At 54.0% G+C, this 15697-nt stretch overlaps 1 protein-coding gene across 1 annotated transcript; it reads left to right on the plus strand.

Moving 5' to 3' along the window:
- The first annotated feature begins 1981 nt into the window (after positions 1 to 1981).
- On the plus strand, positions 1982 to 15292 carry CIDEA (cell death inducing DFFA like effector a). Its single transcript, XM_065889973.1, has 5 exons — positions 1982 to 2019; positions 9183 to 9327; positions 10019 to 10165; positions 12923 to 13104; positions 15145 to 15292. Exons 1-5 carry the CDS (start codon positions 1982 to 1984, stop codon positions 15290 to 15292), a joined length of 660 nt encoding a protein of 219 aa, XP_065746045.1.
- Positions 15293 to 15697: the final 405 nt, after the last annotated feature.

Here is a 15697-nt window from a genome sequence, read left to right on the forward strand (position 1 = left end):
TGGTTGTGGTGCGTGGGCTTCTCATTGCGGTGGCTTCTCTTGTTGCGGAGCATGGGCTCTAGGCGCACGTGCTTCAGTAGTTGTGGCACGTGGGCTCAGTAGTTGGCATGTGGACCCTAGAGCACAGGCTCAGTAGTTGTGGCACATGGGCTTAGTTCCTCCACGGCATGTGGGATCTTCCCAGACCAGGGATCAAACCCATGTTCCCTGCACTGGCAGGTGGATTCTTAACCACTGTGCCACCAGGGAAGTCCCTATATGTCTTTTTTTTTTTTTTTTTTTTTTTTTGCGGTACGCGGGCCTCTCACTGTTGTGGCCTCTCCCGTTGCAGAGCACAGGCTCCGGACGCCCAGGCTCAGCGACCACGGCTCACGGGCCCAGCCGCTCCGCGGCATGTGGGATCTTCCCGGACCGGGGCACGAACCCGTGTCCCCTGAATCGGCAGGCGGACTCTCAACCACTGCGCCACCAGGGAGGCCCCCCTATATGTCTTTATATTTGACATTTTTTACAATAAAAAGTTTTTAAAGAGGGGAGTTGAATTGACTGGACCCACTTTCTCATTTGTCAAACTGCGTGTCTAGTCTGGTAGGGCTGCTCTGACAGAATGCTGTATACAGGGTGGCTTATTATGAATGGCCGAGATTTACTGCCCATGGTTCTGGAGGCTGGAAGTCCCAGATCAGGGGCCAGCAGGGCCAGGTTCTAGTGACACCTCCTCCTGGTTCATGGCTGGCCATCCTCTCCCTGTGTCCTCATGTGGCAGAAGGGGTGAGGGAGCTCTCTGGACCCTCTTTTATAAGAACATTAATCCCATCCATGGGGGCTCCGGCCTCACAATCTAAGCACCTCCCAAAGCCCACCTTCTAGTGCTATCACCCTGGGCATTAGGGTTTCAATATGACTGTGGGGTGGACACAAACATTCAGACCACGGCAGGGGGTCGGGGGAGGGGCAGCTGAGGCCCAGTCCAGCCCCGGGGCTCTGGGAAGGAACCACCTTGCCTGGGGCTGGGGCTCGGAAGGCCCTGTGGAGTCCAGGACTCTGGAAGGAAATTGCTTTTGGCTCCACCCTCATCTCGGTGACACCAGTGACCCTCAGAGCAAGACATGTGTTTGTCTCTGTGACTAAAGGGAGGGGGAGCGGGTAGAAGGGCCTGCTGTGCCGGTCAAGTGAGTCCCGGACTGAGGCAGAGGTCAGGTCACAGCTCTTTGGAAACCGGCTCCTCGCAGCAGCACGGGCAGCAGGCTGACAAGGCGAGGGCCAGTCACCCTGCGTGCAGGGCGGCGCTGGACGCTTTCATCCCGGTTTACCCCTTTTAAAGCGCCAGGGTTGGGAGACCACCCCACTCCTTAACCCGCCCAACAGAGTCCGCTCCAAGTTCGCAATTAAGAGCTATGGAATCTCTGACAGCTCCGCCCCTTCTGGGGTCTGAACAGACGCTATTGCATCTTCCTATCCCGAGGGCTATGCAAGTAGGACCCGGGTTACCCCCTCGCCCTGGCTCGGTGTTTCTCTCGCCTTCCTTACTCTGAGAAAGTCCCGTCCCTGTAGCTAAAGGATTGTGAAGTCCCTGGGGTCCTTCACGTCCTCTTCCCCCTGTCCCGGCCGCGAGACAGCCTGGCGGGTTGGCCCTGAGGGCGGGTCCGCCCTGAGGGCGGGTCCTCGCCCCAAAGGCAGCGGCTGGCGCGGCCCTGGGGGACCTGCGTGCATCCCACCCCACGGTCTCCCGAATCCTGGGGCCACACCCGCCTTTCCACAGCCGAGGCCACGCTGCCAGCGTGGTGGTGTCCCCGACTGCCCCAACCTCCGACAGGCCGACCGGCGACCCCCTATAGCTCGCGGAGCTGCTGGGCTCCGGGTCGAGGCGACTGTTGTCCTCCGCGGTGTCCGCAGCCCAAGGGGCGTGGACGCGGGCGGGGCCGGCAGCGGCGCTTTAAGAGGCTGCGCCCGGGGAGGCCGGCCCCCAGCGACCCGAGCGATGGATATGGCCCGGGACTGCGCCGGAGCCCTCCTCAGGCTAGTGCCCCGCGGGCCTGCGACCCCGCCGCTCTCGGGCCCCTCGCTTCCCCGCCCCCTCTCGGCTCCCTGCGCCCCAGGCGCCCCTTGCCCCCGCGAGCTCCGCATCCCCCTGCCCCCTTCGTCCCCCTGCGCCCCGGTCCTCCTGCGCCCCCTGCGCCTCTCACCGCGGCGCCCCTTGTCCTCGTGCGCCCCGCTCTCCCTGCGCTCCCCCACCCCCGCGGCCCCTGCGCCCAGGCGCCCAGCCGGAGCCCGCGCGCGATCCCTTCCCCGCCTCCGGCCGGCCGCCAGCTCCAGGTGTGGCTCCCGAGGTGCGCGGGCGTCCGCGGAACAGGTGACTGTGGTGAGTGCGGAGCGGCTGCATTTGTAGCCGCGACCGCCGCGGGTGCAGACGGGGCCCGTCCCTGGAGGCCCGGGCGCGCGCGCGGCCAGGCTTCTCGGGGTCCCGGACCGCGGTGCGAGCTGGGGCGAGACGAGGGGCGTTGGTGGGGACGCTGGGCGGCCTCCAGGCGGCCAGCTGACCCTCAGGGCCGCGCGGGCTCCGGCTCCGAGCGTGGTGGGCTAACCGGGGCGCGCCCGGGCCTGGACGCTCCCTGACTGTGCTGACCGAGCCCCCAGGTTTGTAAGGAGGAGTTTGGGGGGAAGTGGTGACGCTTTGGGGGGCGGAGAGAGGTAGAGGGGCCCCGCGGACGCCCGCCGCCTCCTCTCCCGGTCCACGCGCCCGTGATCCAGGCCCTGCATCACTTTTTTTCCATTCTTGGGTTCATCTTCACACCCAGGAAACCCAAACCAATCCTTGTCTGTAAAATCCTAAAGATTTTGGGTGGCAGTAACTTTACAGACTTGGGGGAGGAATCCTGCTTCTCTGAAGATCTCCTTGAGTTCTTTAAAATGCAGGTTTTCTGAGGTGACTGGGCTGGAGGGATGGGGTGGGTGAGAGAGAGGGGAGTGTGATCTGTAAGCTTCTGAACCTGGGTCTTTAAAGGGGGATCTGTGCCAGGCCCAAGGTTAGAGAGAGCCGCCAAGATGGAAGGGGGCGCTGTCTGCCGCTTGGGCTTTCTCTTTAAAAACAGGACCCCAGGAAGGTGAGAAACAGACATTTTCATGCATCTTCACTGATGTGGTTTAGGCCTAAGGGGAAGACCCTTGGTTTCTTCCTCTACCTCCAGCTTCACTCGCCCCCCAGTCCCACTCCCAAGGGTAGCAACTGCTGACAGTTTGTAATGCATCCTCCAAACTTTTCTCCCATGGACCTCTCCGAGGTCCTCCCAGCACTGAGCTGGCGGGCCAAGTTGTAAGGGCTGTGAGGGGGCCCTAAGCCCTGGCTGGTGTGGCCTGCAGCGGGAGGAGACGAGGCCTGAAGAAGTAAGGCTGCCCCTGCCTTTGTACCTAACCCTACAGCACAATCCCAAACCCAAAACGTCTCTGTGTGAGGTGGAAGCGACTTGCTTCTGAAATGTTGGCAGCTGAGCACATGGGGAAGGACTGATCTGCTTAGACAGCCCTGAGTGCAGGGCTCTGGGAGGGAGCTAGGGACCACCTGTGGGGACTCACCGTCATTGGGTTCCTGCTTGAGAACTGAGCTGCTCTAATTCTTGGGACCCCACCTGCTTCTGCACCATCTGTAACACTTGCTGAAAGGAAAACTTTTGTCTTCTGCCTTCTTTAAAGCCGAGTCCAGGCTGCAGACCCAGCAGCTGCAGCCCAAGGTCTCCTGGCTCAGCTCTGGACACCCGGGGTGTCCACAGGGTTTGTGTTGCCACAGAGGAAGCCTGCTCTGACTTTGTGTTCTGGCTTTGATAACATTCACACTGACCCTGAGGTTGTTACAGAGCTGATCTCCTTTATACTTTGTGCAAAGTAGCTGCTTTTGTAACTATTTAGTACCTCTTTCCTTGAACAAGGAACTCTAGGTTTTGAATAGCTGCCCATTCAGTACAAATTTGACCAGTCTTGTTAGTGATGCAAGCAAGGAATTGACTTTTCTACAAGTCGATCTCTCAGGTTACTGATGCTTACTCCTCCGTGGTCTAAACTCTTATTTTAATAATATTCAAAGTGTTCAAAGACTTCACGGTCATGTATTGGATATGCTTTCTAGCCAAGCATTTTGCTGGGTGGGTCAAGGCACAGCCGGGAGCTGCCCGCCATGGGGCTCCCAGTGGGGCCCACGTGTCCCATGTGTTGCTTGTCATGAGCCGGGCCCGCTGGGGAGCAGGAAGCCTCGCAGGGGCCAACACTCCTCTGCTTCCTGCCGCGGTGAGACCCCACCACCCCCGAGACTGTCCCTCAGCCACTGTCCCTGCAGCTCTCGGAGGCCCCGCCAAGCCTGATGGATGCTTTCCAAGGTCTGCCCCTTCTCTGCATTCCCATGGCTGGGGTCACACTTCCCTTCCCTGCACTGTCCTTGTCATCTGGCTTTGGGCACAGAGCTCTGTCTGAGCTTTATCTCTTCACGTGGGCCCTACTTGTCCACCTGACGGCCTGTTCCTGGGCCTGCTTTTCTCCAGCGCTTTCAGAACAAACATCAGTCCAGAAGGTGGCCTAGAAAGACGCCTTCTTGGGACCTGTGGGCCAGCTTTGTTCCACTGCAGCGGGGTTCACGTCCACTGTCAGTCTGTGCCTGTTGCTTTATTTCCTACTCTACGAGTTGAGGACTTCTCACTCCCTCCGGGAAAAATACAGAGACTTCCCTGTTCCTTCACTTCTGGGAGATACACACCCTCACAATTTTCCAGAATGTTCTATGAAGTCTGACTTTTCTTATCGTCTTGATTTCCCCAATCGATTTCCTTGAAGAGCCTGTTTCCTTGGTTTTTTTTTTTTTTTTCCGTGTACTGAGCCATTTCCCTTCCTGTTTTGTGTGATTGCCTGCACGTTCCCAGCGATGAGAGGGCGGCCAGCATGAGGGGTTGCCAAAAGCTGGATTCTAATTCTTCTTAGTGCTCCTGTGACCACTTCGATGTCGTACAGCATTCAGGGGGAATAGCAACACATTTTCAGCCTTGGTCTAGTGGCCAGTGACATAAATGATCCCATTAAGAGGACCAGAATTGAGCTGGATTAATATGTTGCTTTGTTCTTGTACCTGGTTGTCCTGCTGTTCCTTTCGCTGGAGCATAGTAATCAGACGTGGTATATTTAGTGTACCTAAGATAGCATTTAACCCCTTTTTGCATCATCTATAAGGTAGTCTTGATTATATATAATTCAGCGCATCAAATCACTCATCCTGTTCCTTGGAAAGAATGGCTCACGCCTGCAGGGCCTTTTTAGGTGGCTCCTAAGCCTTTTCTCCAACAGTGACCCAGTTCTCTGTTGGGAAACGTACAGCGTAAGAACAGCAACAACTGGACTTCCTTCTTTATTGAGATCGGCCATCTCAGGGCAGCGAGGAGGGAAGGCCCCGGGAGTGACTGCCAGCACTTAATCTGGTCAGAAGTTAAAAGACTATGAGGGCTTTGTGGTGGGCGGAGCTAGGTCAGTGGATCACCTGGGGGCTCACAAAGGTGGCGATGAGGAGATACAGACCAGACTAACTGGGTCAGAGCTGTTCAGCCCAGGGCACGCCGTTGACCCCCCACAGGGCCCGGGTCCAGGTTCCAAGACGTGAACTTTGTCCTCCCACCCTCCCACTTCTATGGTCGGCCCTAGCCTGTCTTTTACTCGGGGACAAAGGAATGACTTCCTGCTCTGGGGGGAGGGAGGCTCTTGCTGGCAGGCCCCAGGCTCCCCGCACCAGAAGAGGGTTTCACCAGTGGGCAACCTCCCCGCCCCACCCCACCCCCAACTCTGACGATCCTTCCCTCCATGCCCTGAGCCTCCCTGGTACTCAGCTGCGATGCTCGCCTTTGGCCTGGTCAGGCAGTGTGCTGGTACCTTTCTTTTCTCCTCACCGTGAGTTCTAGTTTCCTATGATGCTATGATCAGGTTGAGAACAGAGCCAGGTCCCAGCTGTGAAGCATTGTGTGAATAATCCTCGCTGCCTTGTCCACCGGGTTGCCAGGGAGGGCTCTGAGTGTCAGCCCAGCAGAACATGGGGCCCTGGTTGTCGTGTTGTGTAATGAGGAGCCTGTGTAACTCCCTGGAACTGGGGCAGAGGTCTGGCGGCCATGTGCCAGGCCCTCCACAGGGTTGGTTCAACCCTGGTCTCCCTCGCTGAGCCGCTCTAATTCTGGTGGGAGAGCCGTGTGGGGACCACTGGATAGGCATAGTCCCCTTGCAGCTGCCACGCTGGCCACAGGCTGGGTGGTGACCCTGGAGAGGAGCTGTGGGTGTCCTCCCAGCCCACAGCTCTTCTTCACTGGCTCTGGCCAATGTTTACTGCTTGGGACTTGAAGTTCAGAGAGATTCCTTATTAACTGGGTGACCTTGAGAAACCACTCTGAGCCTCAGTTTTCTCACCTGAGAAATGGGGTAATACTTTCCTTGTAAGGTTTTGATGAAATTAGTTAATATATTAAAAAAGCCAGCACAGGGCTTCCCTGGTGGCACAGTGGTTAAGAATCCACCTGCCAATACAGGGGACACGGGTTTGAGCCCTGGTCTGGGAAGATCCCACATGCTGTGGAGCAGCTAAGCCCATGTGCCACAACTACTGAGCCTGCGCTCTAGAGCCCGAGAGCCATAACTACCGAGCCCATGAGCCACAACTATGAAGCCCACACACCTAGAGACCATGCCCCATAACAAGAGAAGCCACCACAATGAGAAGCCCGTGCACCACAATGAAGAGGAGTCCCTGCTCACTGTAGCTAGAGAAAGCCCGTGCACAGCAACGAAGACGCAATGCAGCCAAAAATAAAAATAAATAAATAAATGTATAAAAAGCCAGCACGTTGCTGGCTATGGCAGGTGCTCGGATGCCTGCAGTCACAAGGCACAAGCCCGATGCCGGCTAAATATGTGTCACACCAAATTCTTGCTGACAATCTAGGTAAAGAGGTTGTGACACCAATTCTAGCATGTAAGGATGGGGGAGGGGCTTCCCACACAGCAACAAGCATTTCTCAGTCTCTGGCAGGGTGTCCAGGGAAGGCAGATTCTTTACCACTGGACCACCAGGGAAGTCCCTGAACTCAGTTCTGGCACCATCTACCCAGAGACGGCATCAGATTCCACAGGGTGAGGGCTCAGCCGCACAAGACTGCCCCCCGCCTGCCCCCCGCACTTCAGATGCAAGTCGCAAGTCCAGGTTGTCACCTTTGTCCATGAGGAAAGTCCAGTCTAGTTGGAGAAATAAAGCATAGATAGATAAATGTGTGTGTGAGATTATATATATATATATATATATATACACATATATATATAGATGCAGGTGTGTGTATATATAGTATATATATATGCAGGTGGCCTACACTGGCAAACAGAGCAGGTACTCCTAGAATTTTAACCTTCGTAGAGTTACTCTAGACAAACTGCTATAAGTGTCAGAAAGCAGTGATGTCCTCACTTTGTATCTTCTTCAAGGTTGTCCCCCAAAATAAAGCCCTTTGTTTCATTCTCCTGATTGTCACTGAACAAGGATTTGTCCAGATAGTCACCACCTATTTGAGCGCTGTTCAGGGTTGGGGGACAGTGCCATGACAGGTGCTAGTCCCTCGGGGTCTGAGGAGATTGAGTGTCCAACATTTATCACAGTGGCCAGCACAAAGCAGGACCTGGGACATTGCTGATTTCTGTTTATATTGTGAATAATTTCTCTACAGATACATTCCTGATATAAAAACATCCACTGTCCAGGGTGGAGCTCCTCCCTCAGTACCAGACTGGTCGCCACAGAGACTGAAAACCCCCTTCTTCCCCACCAACAAGGCGCATCTGGTTCCCTCCAGAGTTATTTAGACAACTTCTTGCATGTGGGTTTAAGAGCACTGGTGTCAAAGGTGGTTCTGCATTTCTTTGATTGTTGTGAAATCTTCACCTCTTGACTGATATGCAGGCTTTTCTTATTCCTTCTTAGCCTGTGGCATCTAGATCACCTTTCTGAGGCAGAGACCAGGTGCCTGGTCTAAATCCCAGCTCTGACCTGTGGGGCCGCTCTCTGGTCTGAGTTTCTTCACCTGTAAATTGAGAAAACTAGGTTTTTTGAGGATTGAGTTAATACATATAAAGCAAAATATGTGTATGTTAAAAAAAAAAAACTACTAAAGTTACTACTTATCAGCTGTTTTTAATTTATCCTTCACTTTATTACTTTTTAGTATTTGCTAGGTAACAAAACTTTAATAATCAAGGGTTGGGGATTTTTTTCTCAGAAAATTGTCTTGATTTGGTTTTCCTACGTTGTTTTCTTTTCCTATGTTAGTTCTTTTTTTGTGGTGAATTGTTAAATTAATTCTTTGATAAATGTGGAACTCACTCCAAAGTGCCACATGACAGACATACAATCTGAAGTGGTTGGTTTTCCAGCCGCAGTGATTACAGGGTTCTGCTGTTCCTCATTTATCCTAATTTCAAAAAAATGGTTTATTGCTATAGTGAACACTATCTGGCTTTTAAATTTCTGGCTTTGTTGTATTGTGCAGATATGTAACTATTTGTGTGTGTGCCTAATTCTTTAACTCTGTTCGGTTACTACACGGCCTGGAGAAATCATTTTCTTAGATTTTTCAGCTCTAAAACCCATGTTTGCAGAATATAATTGTTATTTCTCTTTTGATGACCTTACCTTTCCTTCTCAAACAGTTACTGCAAGGGCTTTGAATGTTCTGGTAAAAATGGGTGTAACGATGATTGTATTTTTTAATTTTATGTATTTGTTCCTTGGATGTGAGGTACACAATTTTTAATCATCCCCAACCATTGGCTTCCTTTCTTTTAGGTGCAAATGTTAAGCTTGTCTTATTTCTGTGTGCTTCAAACCTCTCTTTAAAGACTCTGCTTTAAAGTAACATCAATTTGGGCTTCCCTGATGGCGCAGTGGTTGAGAGTCTGCCTGCCGATGCAGGGGACACGGGTTCGTACCCCTGTCCGGGAAGATCCCACATGCCGCGGAGCGGCTGGCCTGTGAGCCGTGGCCGCTGAGCCTGCGCGTCCGGAGCCTGTGCTCCGCAACGGGAGAGGCCACAACAGTGAGAGGCCCGCGTACCGCAAAAAAAAAAAATAATAATAATAATAATAAAGTAACATCAATTTGTTTTTACTTTTCCCTCCATTTCTAGGCCCCTGACGTTTATGGGGTCGCAGACGAAGAAGGTGCTGCTCACACCCCTCATGCATCCCGCTCGCCCCTTCCGGGTCTCCAGCCATGACAGGAGCAGCCGCCAAGGGGTGACCGCCAGCAGCCTGCAGGAGCTCCTCACCAAGGTACCCCCACCAGCCCACATGGGTCCCAGGAACAAGCCAGTGCAAGACAGAGGGTCTGTGTCCTGGCCTCAGAGGGTCTGGGGGAGCCTTCTGACATTAAAGGGAATATTGCTGTGTCCCTGTCCCATAAAAGACTTAGGTACAGAGACAAAAACCTTCAAAGTAGCCATCAATTGATAACGTGGCTTTGGTTCTTTGACAGGGGGAATATAGGAGGCAGCAACTGTAGAAATCTGGTTTTGGTTATAAAGGCCAGGGACGAATTGTCCTTAATCTAAAACAGCGTCCTCGATCGCCAGATAAAGAAGAATCACACTCATAGGAGACGAGAAATGAGAATCCAACATGCCGTCTCTGAAGCGACAGAGATGTCGGCTCTTTAAGTATCACAGATACAGGGTCTTTGTTTTTATTTGTCCAAATAAGCAGGACATTTTAGAAACTGAATATTATTCACTGTAACCCCTTATCTCACGTCGTTGAAACCTCTGAAGAAGTTAGGTCCGTTTGATTTTTTAACTTCTCTTTTCCAAGCAAAGGCTGAGTCATAGACACCAGGTAAGGTACATCTTTACCATTTAAAACCTCAAAATCGGCCAACACTTCTGGAACCATGATTTAGTTGATGCCATGGATGGGTCCAAACGGAGTCTCTCACTTCACCCCGTGACGCTGGTGTGTTCTAACCTAGACCCTGGATGCCCTGGTTATTGCCAGTGGACTGGTCACGTTGGTGTTGGAGGAGGACGGCACCGTGGTGGACACGGAGGCGTTCTTCCAGACCCTGGGGGACAACACGCACCTCATGGTCCTGGAGAAGGGACAGAAGTGGACACCGGTAAGTGTGTTGTCTGGGCAGTTTCTGGGAAGGCTTCTCACCTATGGAAGTGTGGTCCCCACTTTGGGGTTGACTGGCCCACTTTCCAAATACTTCCTTTGTGTTCACCTGATAACTGGATCTCCTACCCTCCAGGGATGCTTTCAACTATTTCTAGGAAACTTGGCATCTTTATGAACCTGGACTATGTGATTTAGAGCCAGTAATTCTGAGGGTCAGGCTTTGGCCAGTGAGGGGCTGCAGATCCGGTTAGAGTGTGTGGATATGACCTGTGACCACTCACTGTCTGTAACCTCAGGAGATGGCGAGCTGACACAACTGGTAAAATTAGGGAGGGGTGTGTAGGTGTAAACCCAGTGATTTAGGCAAGCAAAGAGGTAGAATAAAGGGTTTTATTTCTGAGAAAACTATAGGTTATATATCTTGGAAAACACTCCCACCATAAAGCGCCTAAAAATGTAAAGCAAAATATTCAGACATCTTTTTATATGCCTAACTGACCTTCAAGAAAGGGAAATCCTCAGAATCCAACATTTTATGGAAACCAGGATCCAGAGAGGGAAGCAGGCAGGGAAGCTGGCGTCTCCGCTGTGGGCAGACAGTGACCCCAGCTCTGCTGGACGCTGGCAGGACAGCTGCCCAGAACTCTCTCCTGAGCACCTGGCCTCAAGCTGCCCCCCTGAGGCTTTAGGGACTGCTGAGTCCCAAACCACGCAAGCTGGAGTGTAGTTTACAGAGACCCAGGGAGGAAGCATCAGTGGACGGAATTTATTCACTGATGCTCGTGACCCAGCTCGTCCCTCTCTCCGGCCCCCATGACCCACGTCCTCATCCCCAGAACCCAGGAACGTGTCACTTTACGTGGCAAAGGGGACTTGGCATGGGGTGATGATCCTGGATTGCCTGGTGGGGCAGTGTCATCACAGGGTCCTTGTAAGGGGGACACAGAAGGGTCAGCGAGGGCGGAAGCAGAGAGAGGAGTGACTGGAAGATGGGCCGAGGGACAGAGGCGCCCTGGAGCCGGGACGGCAGCCCCAGCAGGACAGCCTGCGGCTCACTCAGGACCTCCAACCCCCAGAACTGTCAGAGCATGAGTCTGTGTTGCTTTCAGCCACTCTGCTTGTGGCCATTGGTCCCAGCAGCCCCAGGAAACTAATTCAGAAGGAAAGGGTCTGTTCTGTTTGTTTTGCGAGTGAAATTCTCTTTTACTTAGTGGGGGAGTCAGTTGCCACGTGACAGGTTGAAGCCCCCGCGTGGTGGGTGCTGAGCTGGGGGTCAGGGTGGTGACAGGAGGCTGTGGACGAGAGTGGCACCGATATGGTGGTTCTCGGGGTGGGAGGAGGCTTCTTTGTCTGGTAACAGCCTGGTTGACGTGAGTCTTATACGGGGTCTTAGGCGTCTGGACCTCCTTCCTGCAGGGATCATAAGTCCTGCCCCACTTGTAGGGGTTTCTAGCTGAGGCTACTTGACTTGACTTGGCCAGAACTTCCAAGAAGTAGCCGCCAGGGGTCTCCCTTCCTCAATCCAAAGCTTTGGAGCCTGTCCCATGGGGAGCAGGTCCTCAGAGCATCTTCAGGGGTCTCCTGGGTCCAGATGATGGAAACCATACCCCCCGTTAGGTCCCGAGTTTGGGGAGGCATCTCAATTTTGACTCAAGACCAAGGATGTTGGGGGAGTGAGATTAAAACTTTCATGCGTCAGAGAGGAGCTGTGTCAGAGGCTCAGGTGGAACTCACCCCTTGATTCTGTAATCTTAATTTTTACTAACGTTTCCTAAACGACAGACACACCCCCTCCGAGGCAGCAGGACCTCGGTGCGTTAATCGATGGGCTGCAACCATCGTGTGTCCAAGTGGGCGGGGGGGGGCGGGTGGCGGGAAGAGAAGAGGGGCTCCAGCAAGAAGGGTTTGGGTGCTTTTAGGGGAATTTATGGTTTAAATTCAAATTTAGTAGATTTTTGTCAGAGAAGTTAACACTCACAGCCTCAACTCCTCCCAACACCTAAGGTTCATGAAAGTTGTACCTGTATTTGAATCCTGGACACTGCAGGACCATGTTGCAGCAAACCCACCAGGACGTGTGCCTGGGACATATACCTGGGATGTGTACCTGGGACAGCTTTGTTCTCTCCTGTTTCTTCTCAAAGCTTCTGTGGGAAGACTGTTTATAAACCTGGGATTTATACAGGTCTCTGACCTTCTTTCCCAACCACAAGGGTCTCAGGTAGACCGAGAGTAGGTCCCACTAGTGTCCCCAAGAGGCCAACCTTCCTCCAGGTCAGGAACTAGAAATCAGGGGAGCCCACGATTTATCACATGCCACCAGCCCTGGCTTAGCCGTGGATTCTGGCACTTTCCATGGTGCCTCTCGTACGGCGGGAATAGCGTGCCCGCTGGCCGTCAGGCGGGCTGTGGCACAGTCGTCAGCAGGCGGCCGTGTGGCCCTAGGTGACCAGGGTGAGTGCATTTCCACCTCAAGTCACCGGCACAGCTGTCCACTGACCCCTGGACCCTGAAGCCGAATCATACTCATCTCCAGCCACTGAACAGAGCAGCTTGCAGGAGGGCACTTTCTTACGGGTTTGGACCCCATGGCAACGTAAGCACACTGCTGCTGAAAACATTCCTCGAATAGCTAGCGGCTTAGTTACAGATTTTAAGCTGACAGGACAGCTGAAACCAGCCTAAAACCAGAGGCACAGGATTTGTTGGTCACAGCGGGGCCAGTGCTGCAGGCTCTCTTCCTCCACGGCTCTAGGGTGGTACCTACATCCCAGCCCGCCAGCCGCCCAAGAGACAGGGGATCGCGAGAGTAACCTTCGACTTGTACAAGCTGAACCCCAAGGATGTCATCGGCTGCCTCAACGTGAAAGCCACTATGTACGAGATGTATTCGGTGTCCTACGACATCCGGTGCCCGGGGCTCAAGGCCCTGCTGAGGTAACAGACTTGGGGACCAGAGAGTCTGGACATGGTGGGCAGCCCATCCCCAGCCCCTCGAGCCCCGGCCTGACTCTCACTCGTGTTGTCATAAAAACTCTTACGCCACAGACTTACTCAGAAAACAAAACTTGAGCCAAAATACATAGTTTTCTCCAAAGACCAATAAATACGAAATGGAAAGAAAACCTAAATAACAACCTAAATAATAAATAGAAAGAAGAACCAAATTCCTTTTAAAAGCTAGAGCTGTGCATTTAAAAACCTTATTTCTCAGCAGTGATAGCTAAAACCAGAGCCAGGGAGATTCTGACCTGGTTTGTACAGATTAGCCCCCAAACCTGGATGAGGACTCGCACACGTAGTTCTGTGTTACGGAACTTGAACCTGGTGGGCAGGAGGCGCTGGCTTTGCCCGTCTCCACGCACTGCCAGGGCACCCCTACCCCACAGGCCAGGCCTGGAGAAGACAGGTCCCGATCTGTACCCCAAAACAGTTTGAACAAATTCTCTATGTGCACCAGGAACACTCCTGACACCCGGCCTGTGAGCCCTGCACCAGGGGCTCCCACCCAGCCTTGCTTCTGAGCAGCCAGCTGTGTGACCTTTAACAGGTTACTCTACTTCTCTGAGCCTCAGTTTCATCATCTTTAAAATGAGGAGTTTGCTTCCAAGTTCTCTGATCGCATAGGCCCTAAATACACCTGCTTCCAGCCCTCCGTTAATCTGTCACTGAGCCTCTAAAGAAGGGATTCGGGTTGGGGGGATGCAGGGAGAGGGTGACAGGAGCAGGAAGTCTTTGAATTTCGCCTAGGAGGTGCCACGTGACACCTGATGCCCCCTGCACAGCTCCCCGGCAGGGCCTGCCTGTTTCTCTGGGGCGCTGGTCCTCTCCTTCCGCTGTCCCAGGGTAGTGTGGGTGGGGAACGAGGCTTTCCTCATTCTGGAAATGAGCCTGGTCCTTCTGACGGGGCTGCACGCCCGGTATATGGTCATGCGGGCAGACAGTGGCTTCCTTTGGCCTCCTTTCCCACCCAGAGTCACCGAGGCCCGGTCCCAGACAACAGTTACTGTCCTGCTGCTGGAATCTGGACCGCCCCCCCCCATTCCCCAGTGAGCTTCCTCTTTTTGCTGAGACAGGAAAGAACAGCTTGATTGCTTGAGTTTTCAAGTGAGACGGGAGAGTTACAACAACTTAGATAAGTGTAAAGAAAGTGAACCCACCTCAGCAAAATCTTTCCCGAGAGACGACCCAGCCTTCTTGTCACTGATTCTCACCGTCTGGTGGATCTGAGGGTGGTGCGAGCAGCGGCAGGAGGCCCCCAGATATGAGGCTTTGCCGGCCAGGCCCCGCGGGGATGCCAGAAGTGGAGGTCCCCCCACCAGTGCGGCCGAGCCCCTGGTTCCTTGTGAAGGGACGGACCTTAAAATGCGTGGAATTCCTCAGCTTTGGACTTGGTAGAGAATAAGAATTTGAGTTAGAGCTATTTTGTAGTCTGAAACAACACGAATGCCAGGTCAGCCTTGGGCTCAGATGCCCAGGGTCGAATCGGGGTGTCCTCTCCGCCCTAAGCGAACTGGGTCACAGGGTCGCAACGGCAGGTGTGTTGAGTCCCCTCCAGCCTGGGGTTCCTTTCACCCCGACTCAACTGAGTTCAGCAACAAGCTCCACAGCCCCGGCAAGGCCGCCAGGGTTAGCAAGCGGCCAAAGGAGGACAGAGCCCGTGCTGCCTGGGCCGCCCGCTCAGCATGTTCCAGTGACTTTGTGACAGGCCACATTCGGGAGAGGCCACGGGATGAGTGGTCCAAGGCCAGTGGCAGGGGAGCTACCAGAAACGCAGAGTCCCAGGTCCCACCCAGACCTCCAGAACTGGCGCCCGCATCTCAGCGATGGGGGGCTGTGCCCTGGGAGCTGGGACCGGAAAGTGCTGGGGTATGGGCTGTGTGGCCCCGAGCGCATGTGGGGGTGGGAGTGGGGAACCCCTGTCCTCTGCCCCACAGGCTGGACCGCCACCCCACCCGACCGCCCCATCTCTTGCAGGAGCCTGCTGTGGTTCCTGTCTCACACCGCCCAAATGACCGGCCAGTGTCTCGTCCACACGGGCACGTACATGCTCCGAGTGCTGGCTGACACAGAGGAACGGGCGATGCCCAGCCCGCGCCCTCGCGGGGGGATCACGAGTGGATAGGGGTGCACAGTGCGGAGTCTCCGCTGGCCTCAACCCCGCAGGTCCCTCTCCAGGGACGCATTCGGAAGACGCTGTGTTCCCACCACGTGTCCCCTGCTCAGGAAAGAAAAGGGGCCTGAGGGCACTGCCAGGGGCCAGGTGGTGGAGGCCCCCCGGGTGGGGATGGGGTGGGGGGGCACGGGCAGCATGAGGCCTGCGGCTCCACAATAAACCAGTCAAGAGAGTCGCTGTGATACCACACTTCTTCCTCCTGTCTTCTTCATGTCAGAAAAGCACACCTCACAGAAGCAAAACTCAGCCAGAGATGTTCTGCTAACACGTGCAATCACTTTTAAGTGTCAGGAGACAGGAGGGTCAGATGTTACTGTGGGGTTTTATGTCGGTCCTGAATGAGCCCAGTGACCT

Source organism: Phocoena phocoena, chromosome 13, assembly GCF_963924675.1.
Source record: "Phocoena phocoena chromosome 13, mPhoPho1.1, whole genome shotgun sequence".
NCBI lineage: Eukaryota > Metazoa > Chordata > Mammalia > Artiodactyla > Phocoenidae > Phocoena > Phocoena phocoena.

What these genes read in the sequence shown, in the direction of transcription:
- CIDEA (XM_065889973.1), top strand. Translation starts at nt 1,982, where the DNA reads ATGGATATGGCCCGGGACTGCGCCGGAGCCCTCCTCAG. An exon ending in TGCAGGAGCTCCTCACCAAG is followed by an intron (nt 9,328 to 10,018) that starts GTACCCCCACCA and finishes GTTCTAACCTAG; the next exon opens with ACCCTGGATGCCCTGGTTAT. An exon ending in AGGGACAGAAGTGGACACCG is followed by an intron (nt 10,166 to 12,922) that starts GTAAGTGTGTTG and finishes CCACGGCTCTAG; the next exon opens with GGTGGTACCTACATCCCAGC.